The following is a 16,353-nucleotide window of genomic DNA, read 5'->3' as shown; positions in this document are numbered from 1 at the left end:
GCCTCGATCTTGTATACAAAAAAAACAACAAACAAAAAAAAAACATTTTTTAAAATAGATAGATGAATTGCCTCGCGGGCCGGATCAAACGGTCTCGCGGGCCGTATACGGCCCGGAGGCCGGAGGTTCCCCACCCCAGCCTTACACATTGACATGACATTGAGGATGAGCCACAAGAAAAGGGCACCGGGCCCTTAAGGTATATTAATGGCTCTTTAACAATGTCACCCTCCTCCATTGTCCATTAGTCCTCTTCCAAATAAACTGCTTAAACTCTGCAATCAAGTTGTGTTTGTGTCGATGTTGGTGTTGGAATTGAGGGTGATGGACCTTCTATCCATTAGATGATTAGATGATATCCGGCGTGTTACTTGAAATAGATATGAAATCAGGACATGGCTCAAAATTCAAGAAAACATTGAGAATTATATGTCGTCATGAGCTTGTTTTCGAGTCTAAAGTGGTTTTCCACTGACCGATGGGGATTTGAATCCCACAGCTGCTAACTCGTATCAATCTTCATTAAGGCAAGTACTGTATACCAAACACCCCTCAGTATAACTTAACCGAGGCCTTCATTTGTGCAGTGGACTAAAATGGCCTGGTTCAATTTTTTAATCCCATCACACATGCACGTGTGTGTATGTGTGTGTCTATACATACATATATATATATATATATAATATATATATATATATATATATATATATATATATATATATATATATATATATATATATATATATATATATATATATATATATATATATATACATACATATATATACAGACTTGGCATTTAATATGGAATATTTTTTTTGTGGGGGTGAACTTACTTTTCAAGTTGACTTAGAACCAAAAGTTCATTGGAATTATGTTGAAATTATTCTAGATTTTGTTAATGTGACCTTTAAAAGAAACAAAAACCACATTTGACATTTCGAAACAAATAAATTGATCCTTGAAAGTGATGTAAACTGATATCGAACTCAATTCATGGACAGTACTGTGTTAAACTTCTGTACGTTTTCCAGAAGTATCTCTTTATTTTGCACATTAGCCAAACAAAATTTCAACAAAAACAAAAGCTAAATTATGACTGGGATTACAGACAGTAAAATTACAGTTCAGTACTTCGTGTAACCCCCACGAGCATTCAGGAGAGCACGTACACGTTGAGGCATGCTGTTCACGAGATTTGCCAAGGTTTGGACAGGAATCGCTTGCCATGCAGTGACAATAGCCTGCTGCAATTCACGCACAGAGGTCGGCTGCTGGTCCAAGTTGTCGATTTGACGCGTTAATTCTGCCCACAAGTTCTCTATCGGATTCATATCCGGGGACATGGCTTGCCACTCCATATGCTCTACACCACGGTCAGCAAGAAAGTGTTGGATCATGCGAGCACGATGAGGCCGTGCATTGTCATCTTGGAAGACAAAGTTTCCTCGAAAGGCTGCACGAGCAAATGGAAGCAATGTTTCTTCCAGAATGACCCTGTACTTGAACTGGTTCAGGTTTCCATTCAGAACAACCAGGTCAGTTTTTCCCCCTGCATGAAAAGCAGCCCAAACGGTCACCCCACCACCTCCAGCTTGGACTCTTGGCACTATACAATCTTCGTTGTGGGCTTCATGCACTTGTCTGCACACTCGGATGTGGCCATCTTGATGATATACCAGAAATCTATACTCGTCACTGAAGGTCACGTGATTCCAGTGTCCTGGCTGCCATTGACGGTGCTCTCTGGCCCACTGCAATCGGCGCTGGCTGTGTTGTCTGGTCAGGCGTGGCTTTCTCAGGGGACGCCTGGCATGATAGCCTGCTTGAACCAGTCGTTGGTTGACTAGCCTTCTGGATACAGGCACATTTGTCAGTTGCTGCCACTCAGCCCTAAGCCGATTAGCTGACTTGGTATGGCCATTGCAGACTAACCGTTGCAGCTGGCGATCATCTCTCCTTGTGGTTCTGCGAGGACGTCCTGGCCTCGGTATTGGAGTAGGGACACCCCTCTGAGCATTTCCTTGTAGGATCGTTGACACCTGACCTTGAGTGATGGTCCGTCAAACTGACCTGAGATGGTCCGTCAAACTGCCGAGCAATAGCACGCTGTTTCATGCCAGAATTTCGTAAAGCCACCACTCCATGACAAACAGCATTGTCAAGTTGACGGACCATCTCCAGAGGAAGCGGCAATAACTTTTGTAGATGTGCAGTAGTTGTTTTCCACTAATACAGAACGCAACAACCCTTATATACCCGATTGTGAAGCCAATCGTCAAATGTACCTGTCCTTACATTTTGTCACGCCACCTGTGATATAATCCTGTTATTGACTTCTTGCTGCGAAAGACAATCAGTGACATGGTTCTTTCAACAAAGACATCACCGAAGGGTAAAAGAAACTCACCAGATTGATATACTGAGTTCAGCAAGTAAACCCAAGTCAAGAAAAAAAAAAATTCCATATTAAATGCCAAGTCTGTATATATATATAGATTATATACAATACACATATATGTACACTACCGGTCAAAAGTTTTAGAACACCTCCATTTTTCCAGTTTTTATTGAAATTTACGCAGTTTAATGTCTCAATGTACTCTGAAATTAAGCATTGAACAAATAAACAATTGGAGACAACAACAACAACAACATGCATTTTAAGGCCATTTTCCCTGCTAGAGTGGGGGTTAGCCTTAGCCTAGTTAGTTAAATAAACAATTGGAGATAAAAAAGAAATCATAGAATCATTTTGTTTAACAAAATTTTATTTAAATTTTTGACTCGGCAAAGTAGCCACCTTTTGCAGATATAACCGCCGAACGCACTCGTGGCATTCTTTCTGCAATGGAAATCAAATATTGTTCGGGAAGTTCTTCACCACACTGTTTGCAGAAGTTCCCACAAATGTGTTGCACTTGCAGGTTGCTTTGCTTTCACCCTTCTGCCCAGTTCATCCCAAACCAGCTCGATGGGGTTTAGGTCTGGAGACTGTGCTGGCCATTCCTTGATTTGAAGCCTACCGTCTTGTTCTTTTCCTCGACGGTAGTTTTGACATAGCCTGGAGGTGTGTTTACGGTCATTATCTTGCTGCAGGATGAACCCCTGACCAACTATGCGTATACCAGAGGGTATTGCATGGCGCTGCAAAATGCTGTGGTAGCCCTTTTGGTTCAGGGTGCCAGTCACTCTGTGCAAGTCGCTGACTCTGGATCCAGCAAAAGAGCCCCAGACCATCACGTTTCCTGCTCCATGTTTGACAGTTGGTGTCACACACTGAGGAACCATCCTTTCGCCTACTCGATGGCGTACAAAAACCCTGCGTGATGAACCAAAGATTTCAAATTTTGATTCATCGGTCCATAAGACCTTCTCCCAGTCTTCAGTGGTCCACTGGTGGTGCTTCATGGCCCAGGCAAGCCTCTTTTTTATTTTGCCATCTTAGCAATGGCTTTCTTACTGCCACTCGACCTGTCAAACCTGCAGCTCGAAGTCTTCTCTTCACAGTTGAAACTGAGACTTGCTTACTTCGACCAGTGTTAAGCTGTGCTTGAAGCTGTTGTCCTGTGAGCCGCCTATCACGCAAGCTGTTGACTCAGAAACTTGTCTTCTGATTCTATTGTGGCTTTGGGTCTGCCAGACCTCTTCCTGTCAGAGTTTCCTCCAATTTCCAATATATTACTTCCTGCAGTGCAATATTGTCCAAATAATGCTTCAGAGGGTGTAATAACAGTCTGTTCCAATAATGCGTTTTATACAAACAGGGGGTTTGTAATCAAGTAATCAGCAGAGGCTGGGACACCTGTAGGAATTGTTTGCATCAACTTTCAAAGCTTAATTTGCTTACATTGCTGCAGAACAGCTGTAAGTTGTTAACCCATTACCTGTTCCCTGAAGAAGGCCTCTTTTTTATAATATAACTGCAATGCACATTATTTTCCCGTTTTTGCTAACCTAAACTTATTTTTAACCAAGAGCAGTTTACTGCTTACCTTTGTACCATTTCAGGTTATTCACGGGACATTAAACTACGTAAATTTCAATAAAAACTGGAAAAATGTAGGTGTTCTAAAACTTTTGACCGGTAGTGTATATATACACAAAGAATTAAGTTAAGCACCCCCCCCCCAGTTTTTTTACAACCTCGCACATTACAAGTTTGTTGTCGTCAAAACAGTGTAATATACCCATGATATTGCTATATTTTCTGGAGAAGTGATATTATGGTCACATAAAAACATAACAATCATGCCGTTTTCAATATTTTATTCTGAATAATTTAAGGTGAAATTTTTTGGGAATTTTAGGCATATTTTCACCTCAATTTAAGTATGGAGCTATAGGTCCATCACGGACAGTGTGGATGACGTTTATGTTTTCTAACGTACAGTCATTGTTCTGAGAAGACCTCTAGCGATCTTTGCGTCAATAACGTGTGTAGGACCCACGTGATCAGATCACTGACTCAACCAATCACTTTTTTTCACTTTGATCACTCAATTTCATCAATGGATAATTGCTAATGTCATACCAATCATTATTTGATCTCACATACCTTAGAATATATGCCAATGTATACATATACACAAAGAATATATATTAGGGGGTGCTTACCTTAATTCGTTGTGTAGGGGTGCTTAACTTAATTCTTTGTGTATATATATATACGTTTATATTTATCAGATTTCCTAAATCCTATTATCATATATTTCAACATTGTACAGATGAATTCATCATTGGGAATACAAAATTCCAACACTATTTCAAAGCACAATATATATAACTATATAACCCTTTTTTTTTTTTTTTTTTTTTTTTGTATACAAGGTCGAGGCTCGTGAAAGAGCGAACATTAATCACACAGAAAGACAAACCGACACATAAAACATATAACATAGGGAGCGGTAGACAAGATGGGGAGAGAGGGGGAAGGACACAAACACAACATTTGAGAGCAGGGACCGAGAGACATGGAGACATCGAGAGATCTGAGAGAGGGCGAAGGCTTTGGGGGGGGGGGGGGCGTGGGAAGGGGGCGGTGGGAGAGGTATAAAACATATGGACACTGCCAGGACTTCCAGGAAAGAAGTTGGAATTTCAAACAAGGTGGATCTGGGGTGAATTAGCAGGGGTAGAAAAGATCAAGGTTTTGGATGGGGGAAGATAAGAGATGGTGGTGAACAGCTGTTTTAAAGACCTGGAGGGAAGAGTGGGATTGAAGGGAGTGAGGGAGTTTGTTCCAGAGGCGGGAGAAAAGAGGAATGAAAGAGTGAAGGTGAGCAGAGAGCCGAGATTTCGGCAGTTTAACCATCAGAGGGTTGCTGGCAGATCTTGTGCGACCTGTAGGAATATTTGGGGGACAGAGCACAGAGAGAGCTGGGGGTGCAAGGCCGGAGAGGAGTCGGTAGAAGACAGAAAGACCACCTACCTGCCTGCGGTGAGTGAGTGAAAGGCCCTCAGAGATAGCTTCATCGCGGGAGATTCCAATAATTCTGAAAGCTTTGGTTTCAACAGCGTGAAGCCGAGCTAGGTGTGAGGCAGGAGCACCGGCCCATAGGGGAGAACAGCATTCCATTGAGCTGCGGATGAAAGCCTTGTATGTGGTGAGGAGCTCAGGTGTGCCGAGGAAGGACTTCGCACGACGGAGGATGCCCAGTCGGCGACTGGCTTTGGAGGCCAGCTTGGAAATGTGGTTTTCCCAAGAAAGATCATGGCAGATAGTGAGACCCAAAATCTTGAGCGACAGAACTTCTTGGAGAGGATTGTTGAGAAAGTAGATGGGAGGGTTGTCCAGTCGATCTTTTCGGAGAGACATAGTAAGAGTGTGAGATTTGTCAGGATTGAAAGACATGTTCCACTTGTTTGACCAGTCTGTGATTTTGTCCAGGTCTTCAGAGAGTGAGGAGGCAGCAGACTGCCGATCTGAGGGAAGAGGAATGGAGCGGCAGAGAGTGGAGTCATCAGCAAAGAGATAGAGAGGATTTTCGAGAGAGTCAGAGAGATCATTGATGAAGACCAGAAAAAGCACGGGGCCCAGAACACTGCCTTGGGGAACTCCAGCCTGAACAGGAAGAGGAGATGAGAGAAACCCATTCAGGGCCACACGTTGACGACGACTAGAGAGGAAGTCCGCCAGCCATGCGTGGAGATTTCCATGGATACCAAAGGAGGAGAGTTTGGTGAGCAGAGCGGGGTGCCAGACCGTGTCGAAGGCACGTGATATGTCGAGGGAGACGGCTCTAATTTCCTGTTTGGCATTGAGGACCTCCATCCATTGTTGAGACAGCAGAAGCAGCATGTCCAGAGTTGAGTGACCTGGTCTGAAACCAAATTGATGATCAGAGATCAAGCCATTGGAGAAGAGGAAAGATTTCATATCCGAAGCAATGATGGATTCCATGACTTTGCTGATAATTGGGAGAAGGCTGATTGGTCTGTAGTTGCTGGGATCTGTTTTTGCACCTTTTTTGTGCAAAGCGGTGATGTTGGCTGATTTCCAAGCAGATGGCAGTTGACCTTGAGCAAAAGAGAGGGTGAAGAGAACAGAGAGAGGGTGAGATAGAGCAGCAGAGCAGGATTTTAGGACCCGTGGGCTGATGCCGTCGGGTCCAGTTGCAGAATCAGCGTCAAGGGTTGACAGAAACTTTTCCACCTTGTCAGGAGGAAAGGACACGGAGTCCAGGAGCAGCAGGGTACGACTGGGTATGGTGGGTACAGAGAGGGATGGGTTTGGGACACAAGATTTAGAGGCAAACACAGAGTTGAGGCATTCAGCTTTTTCACGTGTGGAGTCAGCTGTGTAGCCGTTTGAGGTAAGGGAGGGGATGGAGGGGGAACAAACACCAGAAACGGATTTGACCAGACGCCACCAGGATTTGGAAGAGGGAGACAGATAAGAGAGTTCGGTCTTGAGAACGGAGAGATATTGTTTCCTGGCTCTCCTGAGGGTGGACACACACTTGTTTCGGGCTTTGTGAAAGGAAATGAGATTTCCTTCCGTTGGATTTGCTTTCCAGGAGACGAAGGCAAGTTGTTTCTGGGCAACAGCCTCACCACAAGATTCCGTGTACCATGGACGGGAGGAAGGGTATGACAACTGAAGACGAGATGGGATAAATCTGTGCATGAGAGAGAGCAATTTACTTTGGAAGAATTCCCAGGATGAGTTGATGTCAGAGGTGGTAGAGATGGGAGACCAGTCCAGATGATTGATGGCTGCTTGAAGACCGTGCCAGTTGGCCTGAGTGAAATGCCAGACTCGTCGACGCTGAGCAGGCTCCCTGAGGATGGTCAGAGAGATGTCCACTTTAACAAGGACATGATCAGATGATCCGATCGGAGCAGAAGAAGAGCAGCAGACATTTTCAGGGAAGTTAGTCATAACCAAGTCCAGAAGAGAAGATGTTCCGTTGACTGAGATCCGGGTCGGGAAATTGACAGATTGTGTCAGTCCCAGTGAGTCGCAGAAGTCCTTTGCTGAGGAGCCATGGCTGGTGAGAGAGGTACCCACACCCAGCCAACTGGCATGATGACAGTTGAAATCACCACATATGAGGAAGAGAGAGTTGGGATGAGTAGATAGAAGTTGGTCCATATCATCAGACAGCGAGATGTAGATGGAGTCATCACTGTTTGGTGGACGGTACAACACACATATGAACAAGAGGTGGGAGCGAAGAGGAAGCCGTAGCCAGAGGTATTCCTGGGGGTGAGGTGGAGAGAGTGCAGTGCAGGGCGAGTGAGGAAGAGAGTTTTTGATAAAGATAGCAACCCCGCCTCCAGGACGAGGCTCAGGTCTATCATACCGGAGGAGGGAGTAGCCCGGGAGAGATACTATGGAATCAGAGACATCATAAAGGAGGAAAGTTTCTGTTAAGCAGATCACGTCTGGTTTGACAGAAGCAACCTGTATGGAGAGATCAGTTAAGTTTGAACGAAGGCCCCGGATGTTTGAGGTCCATACCGTTAATGAAGAGGAAGGGGGAGCATCAGATACAGAACAGGGGGGAGGAGGGGTAGGGTAAGATGTGGAAGAGGTGGAAGAGGTAGGGAGAGCTGTTGAAGGTGTGTCAGAGATTTCAGAATAGCTCGGAGAAAGGGAAGGATGGGGTGGACAAAAGGTTTGATGGTGATTGGGTGAGCCACAATGAGGTGTTATTTGAGGAGGGGGAAGAGCGAGGCAGAAGGTTGGGGGAGATGGAGGTGAGAGTTTGAAGGGGGGAAGAAGCGGGGAGGACGCTTTGAGGAGGGGGAGTGAGAGGGGGGAAATTGAGAAGCAATGAGGGTGGGGAGATTTGAAGGGGAGGGGTGAGGGGGGAGTTTGGGAGGGAAGGGGCAAGGGGAGGGATTTGAAAGGGATGGGATATGGGGGAGATTTGGAGGGGAGGGGTGAGGCAGGAGTCTAGGAGGGGAGGGGCGAGGGGGCGTCTTGGCGGGGAGGGGTGAGGGGGTAGTTTAGGAGGGAGGGGGCAAGGGGGGAGATTTGAAAGGGATGGGTGATGGGGAAGATTTGGAGGGGAGGGGTGATGGGGAAGATTTGGAGGGGAGGGGTTATGGGGAAGATTTGGAGGGGAGGGGTGAGATTGGATTTTTGAAAGTGTACGATTTATGGGAAACGAACATTTATTGCAAAATGAGTTTCTTGTGACCTTCGAGTTAAAAATACGTTTAAGGACGCTGGATGGAGGATGGAGTGCAGGAGAGTTTAGGGAATGTAGAAAAAAGGCACTATAGGAGATGGATATTTTTTTTGGGATGAATTGATTTGGTGAGCAAGTCGAAAGCAGCCTTTTAAAGAAGAAGAAGAAAAAGGTGTTATAAAATATGACGGAATACATAACTTGAGGGGAAAGTGTAAACATTGAAGGTTAATGAGTGAAAACTATCTGGGGAAATGGGGGAGAAACACGTGGTCGAAGAACGAACGAACGAATAAGAATGAATAAACGAATGAGAACAGAGAAGGAAAATGTTTTTTTTTTTTTTTTTTTTTTTTTTTTTTGATTTGAGATTTACACAAGGAAGTAGGCTATGGGTGAAAAGCCTGGGAATACAGAGAACGAAAGTTATTGGATCACAAAAGACGGACCGCTGAGAGAAAAACAAAGCCTCAAGGTTGTACAGTGCACACTGTACAAGGCCTCAAGACACGACACGGCAAACAGACGATCAATTTATGAAAGATAAACACCGAGAAACAACCAAAGTTGCACACAATAACTTAACACACCGAAAGATAAATACAGTTTCGACAAAATACAATTGTGAACAGACTTAACTTCGAAAAACGTGGAGACCGTGTGGAGCTTCGAAAATCCCTGCCGCCGTCTCCAAGATCTCCTAGGGTCTCCCTTATTCATAATGAAATAATTACAGTACCTTTATTAAAACCTTTATTAAAAGGAAGATGGAAAAGATATATGGAAATGCTGTTGAATACAGAGAATGAATGGGATGGCAACATAGAGAGTAACCCAGTTTTAGGACCGGCAGAGAAGATAACTGAGAAGGAAGTTGAGGAAGCGATAAAAGCAATGAAGGGTAGAAAAGCGGGAGGGCCGACGGGAGTTGTGGGAGATATGTTTAAGGCAGCAGGAAGTTGGGGTGTGAAGAGAATGACAGAGATCTGTAATCTGGTGGTGAAAGAAGGCCGCATTCCAGTGGATTGGGAACTGAGTACCCTCGTCCCTCTATACAAGGGGAAAGGTGACCCTCTGGAGTGTGGCTCGTACCGAGCGATAAAGTTATTGGAGCATGGAATGAAGGTATTGGAAAGGGTGTTGGAGAGGAGGATAAGGAAGAAAGTGAAGATCGACGAAATGCAGTTTGGGACTTATGCCAGGAAGAGGAATGACAGACGTGCTTTTCATTGTGAGGCAGTTGCAGGAGAAGTACATGGAGAAGAGGAAGAAGTTGTTTCTTGGGTTTGTTGATCTGGAGAAAGCATTCGATAGGGTTCCACGCAAAGTATTGACATGGGCATTTAGTGTAGCAGCATAGCAAACCTGTTGTGCATTTTGTGATACAAGCACCAAATTTGGCACAAATGTACATTAATATGTTGCGAACATTTTCAGATATTGGGCCACTTGAAATTCCGTAATTTTTTTTTTCAAATTTTTTCAAATTTCGTAATTTCAAATTTTTCGGGTGACACCGTCACAATTTCGGTCTTCGAGGCCGGCCGATATAGTGGGGCGGCTTAGCCCAAATATTCAAAAGAATTGTGCATTTTGTGATACAAGCACCAAATTTGGCACAAATGTACATTAATATGTTGCGAACATTGTGTGGTCAGCAATGAAGACGAGAGTCTGAATTACATGTATGCAAAAGACCTTGTGAACCAGTGAAGCAAATACACGGGTAAGCATGAATTAAATCTAGGGCATGATATAATTTCCATGATGTTTACCTCTACACTCAATGGTGGAAGGAGGTAATGTTTTGATCCCAGCTTGTCTGTATGTCTGTTTGTCTGTTAGTCCACAAAATTCCAGACAAAGCTTGTAGTAGTGGTAGTTGTAGTGGTAGTGGTGATAACAGAAATTGTTATATAGAACTGAACTTATATTATTATTATATGCAGAAAATAACTTAATTTCTACATGCCCTGCAGTGGACAGGTTAATTGGTTTATGCACTGAAGGGGTCACCCTGGTGTGCACTGCTGTGTTCTGCCTCACTGAGTTGTTCAGGTATGATGTACTCAGCACAAGCTTCCGGTCGGCCCGGAGGTGGGGGTGCGGGGCCTGTCACGGAACGTCAAAACAAACGGCCTGCCGGGGCCGCCCAAAAGTCGGGCGTGAGGGGCGCGTCCACTAATGGAACGCCTCTCGCTTCCCAGATCGAGGGCCACGTGGTCAGGAGAACCTCGTCCCTTCCGGTCACACTTTGCCTATCGGCCGGCCTCGAAGACCGAAATTGTGACGGTGTCACCCGAAAAATTTGAAATTACGAAATTTGAAAAAAATTTTAAAAAAAAATTACGGAATTTCAAGTGGCCCAATATCTGAAAATGTTCGCAACATATTAATGTACATTTGTGCCAAATTTGGTGCTTGTATCACAAAATGCACAATTCTTTTGAATATTTGGGCTAAGCCGCCCCACTAATTGAGTAAGTCAGGAGTGGAGGAATGGTTGATCAGAGTAGTGATGACAATGTACAAAAGAGCGCGCACAGCTGTAAGGATGAAGGACGGGAACAGTGGTGAGTTTGAGGTGAAGGTGGGAGTGCATCATGGGTCGGTACTAAGTCCACTACTATTTGTAGCTGTGATGGAGGTGCTGGCTCAGAACGTAAAGGAGGGTTTACCGTGGGAGTTGTTGTATGCAGATGATCTGGTGTTCATTGCGGAAAGTATGGATGGACTGAAGGAAAAGATGAACAAGTGGAAGGAATGTATGGAGACAAAAGGTCTGAAGGTGAATATCGGAAAGACGAAGGTGATGGCAAGTGGTAAAGCATGTGGTGAGGTGGAAAGAACTGGGAAGTGGCCCTGTGCTGTGTGTAGGAAGGGTGTCGGAGTGAACTCCATTCAATGTACAATGTGCGCTGAGTGGGTTCATCAAAAATGTAGTGGTCTGAGAGGGTCATTAACCAGTGTGGCAGCTACATTCAAATGTAAGGTGTGCACAGAGGGAGCTGCAGATGGAGGAAATGTTGAGTTGGATCTTGGAGACGGCGTGAAGCTGGAAGGTGTGAAAACATTTTGCTACCTCGGAGACATGCTGAATGGAGAAGGTGGATCAGACTCGGCAACGGTTGCTAGAGTGAGATGTGCATGGAAGAAGTTTCGGGAACTGAGTGGCGTGCTGATGATGAGGGGAGTGTCGTTGAAGCTGAAGGGAAAGGTGTATGCTGCACGTGTGAGAAGTGTTATGATTTATGGGAGCGAGACATGGGTAATGAACGTAGAACAGCAACGAAGGTTGGAAAGGGTGGAAATGCGAATGGTTCGACGGATGTGCGGAGTATCGTTGAGAGAGAGGAAGGCAAATGATGAATTGCGAAAGATGGTGGGAATAGAGCCTGTGATTGATGCTGTGAAGAGGAACAGGTTGAGATGGTTTGGTCATGTGTTGAGGAAGGATGAAAACGACTGGTTGAGAAGAGTGATGGAAATGAATGTAGAAGGAAGTAGAGGACGGGGAAGACCGAGAAAGACTTGGCTAAAGATGGTGGAAGAAGAAATGCGGGCAAGGGGGTTAACAAGGAGAGATGCAGAAAATAGGGCAAAATGGAGAAGATTGTCATGGGGACCGCAAGGCTAACCCCCGCTCTAGTCGGGAAAATGGCCTTTAAAATGCATGTTGTTGTTGTTGTTGTTGTTGTTGTTGTATTAAAACCTACACCAAATTGATTTATCATTACTTGGTTTGTAGCAAGACATTGTTTCTGTAAGAGCACAACAGTGCACGATTTCTACCTTGAGTCGGTGAGAAATAAATAATTTGGTCAGGGTGTCAGCGATAACTCTCCTACTATCTCCCCTGCTCATAAAACACCGTAGAATAATTATTTGGCTTATAATTCTCCCACAAGGGGTGTGAATACTTTCTGAAGGCATTGCACGTGCATACATACATACATACATACATACATTCATACATACAGACATATATACACATCACAATGAATGGCCATACTGTATAAATGGTGACAGATTAGACGCTTTCATTGGCATGAAAGAGTCCAGAGATCAAGATCATGGCTGAGCTTTACCTGTACTATTTTTTTATTTTTTTTGGTACACAAGATCGAGGCTCGTGAAAGAGCTAACATTAATCACACAAAAAGTCAAACCGACACATAAAACACAAAACAGTGGGAGCGGCAGACAAGACGGGGAGAGAGGGGGAAGGACACAAACACAACACCTAAGAGCAGGGACATCGAGAGAACTGTGGGAGGGAGAGGGCTTGGGGGGAGGTGGGAGAGGTATAAAACATAAGGACACTGCAAGGACTTCCAGGAAAGAAGTTGGAATTTCAAAAAAGTGTATCTGGGGTGAATTAGCGGGGGTAGAAAATATCAAGGTTTTGGATGGGGGAAGATAAGAGATGGTGGTGAGCAGCTGTTTTAAAGACCTGGAGGGAGGAATGGGATTGAAGGGAGTGGGGACGTTTGTTCCAGAGGCGGGAGAAAAGGGGAATGAAAGAGTGAAGGTGAGCAGAGAGCCTAGATTTTGGTAGTTTAACCATAAGAGGGTTGCAGGCAGATCTTGTGCAACCTGTCGGAATATTTGGGGGACAGAGCACAGAGAGAGCTGGGGGAGCAAGGCCGGAGAGGAGTCGGTAAAAGACAGAAAGACCACCAACCTTCCTGCAGTGAGTGAGTTAAAGGCCCTCGGATTTAGCTTCATCGCAGGAAATTCCAATGATTCTGAAAGCTTTGGTTTCAACAGCGTGAAGCCGAGCTAGGTGTGAGGCAGGAGCACCGGCCCAGAGGGGGGAACAGTATTCAATTGAGCTGTGGATGAAAGCCTTGTATGTGGTGAGGAGCTCAGGTGTGCCAAGGAAGGACTTCGCACGACAGAGGATGCCCAGTCGGCAACTGGCTTTGGAGGCCAGCTTGGAAAAATGTGGTTTTCCCAAGAAAGATCATGGCAGATAGTGAGACCCAAAAGCTTGAGCGACTGAACTTCTTGGAGAGGATTGTTGAGAAAGTAGATGGGAGGGTTTTCCAGTCGGTCTTTTCGGAGAGACATAGTAAGAGTGTTAGATTTGTCAGGATTGAAAGACATGCTCCACTTGTTTGACCAGTCTGTGATTTTGTCCAGGTCTGCAGGAGTGAGGAGGCTGCAGACTGCCGATCTGCAGGATGAGCAATCGAGCGGCAGAGAGTGGAGTCATCAGCAAAGAGATAGAGAGGATTTCCAGAGAGTCGGAGAGATCATTGATGAAGACTAGAAATCGCACAGGGCCCAGAACACTACCTTTGGGGAACTCCAGCCAGAACAGGAAGGGGAGATGAGAGAAATCCATTCAGGGCCACACGTTGACTACGACCAGAGTGGACGTCCGCAAGCCATGCGTGGAGATTTCCATGGATACCATAGGAGGAGAGTTTGGTGAGCAGAGCTGGGTGCCAGACTGTATCGAAGGCACGTGATATGTCAAGGGAGACAGCTCTGATTTCCTGTTTGGCATTGAGGACCTCCATCCATTGTTGAGACAACAGAAGCAACATGTTCAGAGCAGTACGACCTGGTCTGAATCCAAATTGATGATCAGAGATCAAGCCATTGGAGAAGAGGAAGGATTTGATATCCGAAGCAATGATGGATTCCATGACTTTGCTGAAAATTGGGAGAAGGCTGATTGGCCTGTAGTTGCTAGGATCTGTTTTTGCACATTTTTTGTGTAAAGCGGTAATGTTTGCTGATTTCCAAGATGCTGGCAGATGACCTTGAGCAAACGAGAGGGTGAAAAGAACAGAGAGAGGGTGAGATAGAGTGGCAGAGCAGGATTTTAGGACCCGTGGGCTGATGCAGTCTTGTCCAGTTGCAGAGTCAGAGTCGAGGTTTGACAGAAACTTCTCCACCTTGTCAGGAGAGAAGAACACATAGTCCAGGAGCAGTTGGGTTCGATTGGGAAAGGTGGGAACAGAGAGTGATGGGTTTGGGACACAAGATTTTGAGGCAAACACAGAGTTGAGGCATTCGGCTTTGTCACGTGCAGTGTCAACTGTGTTGCCATTTGAGGTAAGGGAGGGGATAGAGGGGGAACAAACACCAGAAACGGATTTGACCAGAGAGTTCAATCTTGAGTGTGGAGAGATAGTGCTTCCTGGCACTCCTGAGGGTAGACACACACTTGTTCCGAGCTTGGTGGAAGGAACTGAGATTGCCTTCAGTTGGATTTGCCTTCCAAGAGGCAAAGGCACGTTGTCTCAGGGCAACTGCCTCACCACAACTTCTGATGTATTGCATTACCACTTCTGATCTCACTTATTTATTTGCATGCCACATCCTCAAGTTTATGACTTCTGAATCTGAGACAAAGACAATGTGACAATTAAAAGAAAGATGTGATGTTCAAATGTTCGCTTGGGTCAAAACTTTGAGTTTTTTTGAAGGATTTGCCCACAATTTTGCAGGTTGAGCATGATCCAAGACCATTCTTTGTGTAGTTAGTAAGTGCAGACCCTGCAGGGGAAGTGTGGCATTACACACCAAGACAGAAATATTGCTACCCATAGCTCTCTACAATTTATTATATTTGCTCTGAGAACAAAGGCACACACGAAAAATGTGTCCATCAGGTTGTCTGCCATGCATGCTCCAAGAACAAGCTTCCGATGCGTCGCCTGCGGGAAAAACCAGTGAAGGTCTGCAATTCCTGCTTCCCTCCCCACGATGATACATGTAAGCTAATGTGATCTTCTGCACTATTCTGAGTATCCGTACACTACGTCATGCAATATAATACCTCACTGTACCATGCCTCCTGTCATCACACCACAGCACACCAGATATTTTTGACCACACCATGTCATAATAGAAGCGCATGATGACCGCATACTGTATAAGCTAAATATTGTGTGGTTGTTGCTGATTACTTTGACTGTTTCACGAGCTGTGAACGTGATGCATGGTCACAAAGACAGCTGGTCGTAACGTACCCCCACTTACCCCCCCCCCTCCTTCCATGGCCCACTCCCACCCAAGCAGACTCAATTTCTGTCGAGACATCGGTGCCACCTGTCTCTCCACGGAGGAGTTTTCCAGGCATTCTGAACACTTTGAAACCACGTGCAGAACTCGGGAGTGGGTCGGTATGTGCACGCTCTAAATATATCAGACTTTGTCATGTCCTAAAAATTTCTCATAGATATTTCTTTCACGCAACGAAAAAATATACAGCAATATCATTATTTTGCTTGGAGAAGAAGCCAGACCTGAATGATCTTCCAAATACTACTGCAATTATTTTTATTTTATTGGCTTCTAATTTTTTTTTAGCAATAGTAATCATCACAAAGTTGAATAGGTCAGAATTATTGTTAGGATTAAGGTAAAGAACTGCACTGTGTGTATTAGGTAATCTACACATTTGGAGCAAGGAGAGGGGTTGGAAGAGGGTGGAATTGTCGAGTGTAAATTTTGGGAAATTAAGGGAAGATGGTATGGAATATAGGAAAGTAGGGAAAAAGTAAGGATAAAAATGAATCTAAAGTAGGGTTAGGAGCAAATATGGGAGAGGAGGGAAAATAAATTTATGGGATATATGGGGAAGGGGGAGCTGGTCCACCATTTTGTGCACTGTATATGGACAACAACAACAACAACAACATGCATTTTAAGGACATTTTCCCTACTAGAGCGGGGGTTAGCCTTGCGGTCC

At 44.9% G+C, this 16,353-nt stretch overlaps 1 protein-coding gene across 3 annotated transcripts in view; it reads left to right on the top strand.

The window, feature by feature from the left end:
- The window catches only part of FGD5 (FYVE, RhoGEF and PH domain containing 5), a 204,236-nt gene that overhangs the window by 129,038 nt on the left and 58,845 nt on the right, over window positions 1–16,353 (top strand). For 2 of the 3 annotated variants that reach the window (XM_078776775.1, XM_078776773.1), the window contains exons 19-20: window positions 15,272–15,374; window positions 15,678–15,784. In XM_078776775.1, coding sequence (XP_078632901.1) covers window positions 15,272–15,374; window positions 15,678–15,784 — 210 coding nt within the window. The remainder of the gene's footprint in view (window positions 1–15,271; window positions 15,375–15,677; window positions 15,785–16,353) is intronic. The other variant, XM_078776774.1, reaches the window with a different exon arrangement.

The sequence above is a fragment of the Myxine glutinosa genome, chromosome 4 (genome assembly GCF_964187855.1).
Source record: "Myxine glutinosa chromosome 4, kmMyxGlut1.1, whole genome shotgun sequence".
Taxonomy (NCBI): domain Eukaryota; kingdom Metazoa; phylum Chordata; class Myxini; order Myxiniformes; family Myxinidae; genus Myxine; species Myxine glutinosa.
This window is presented reverse-complemented; position numbering and strand designations above follow the sequence as displayed.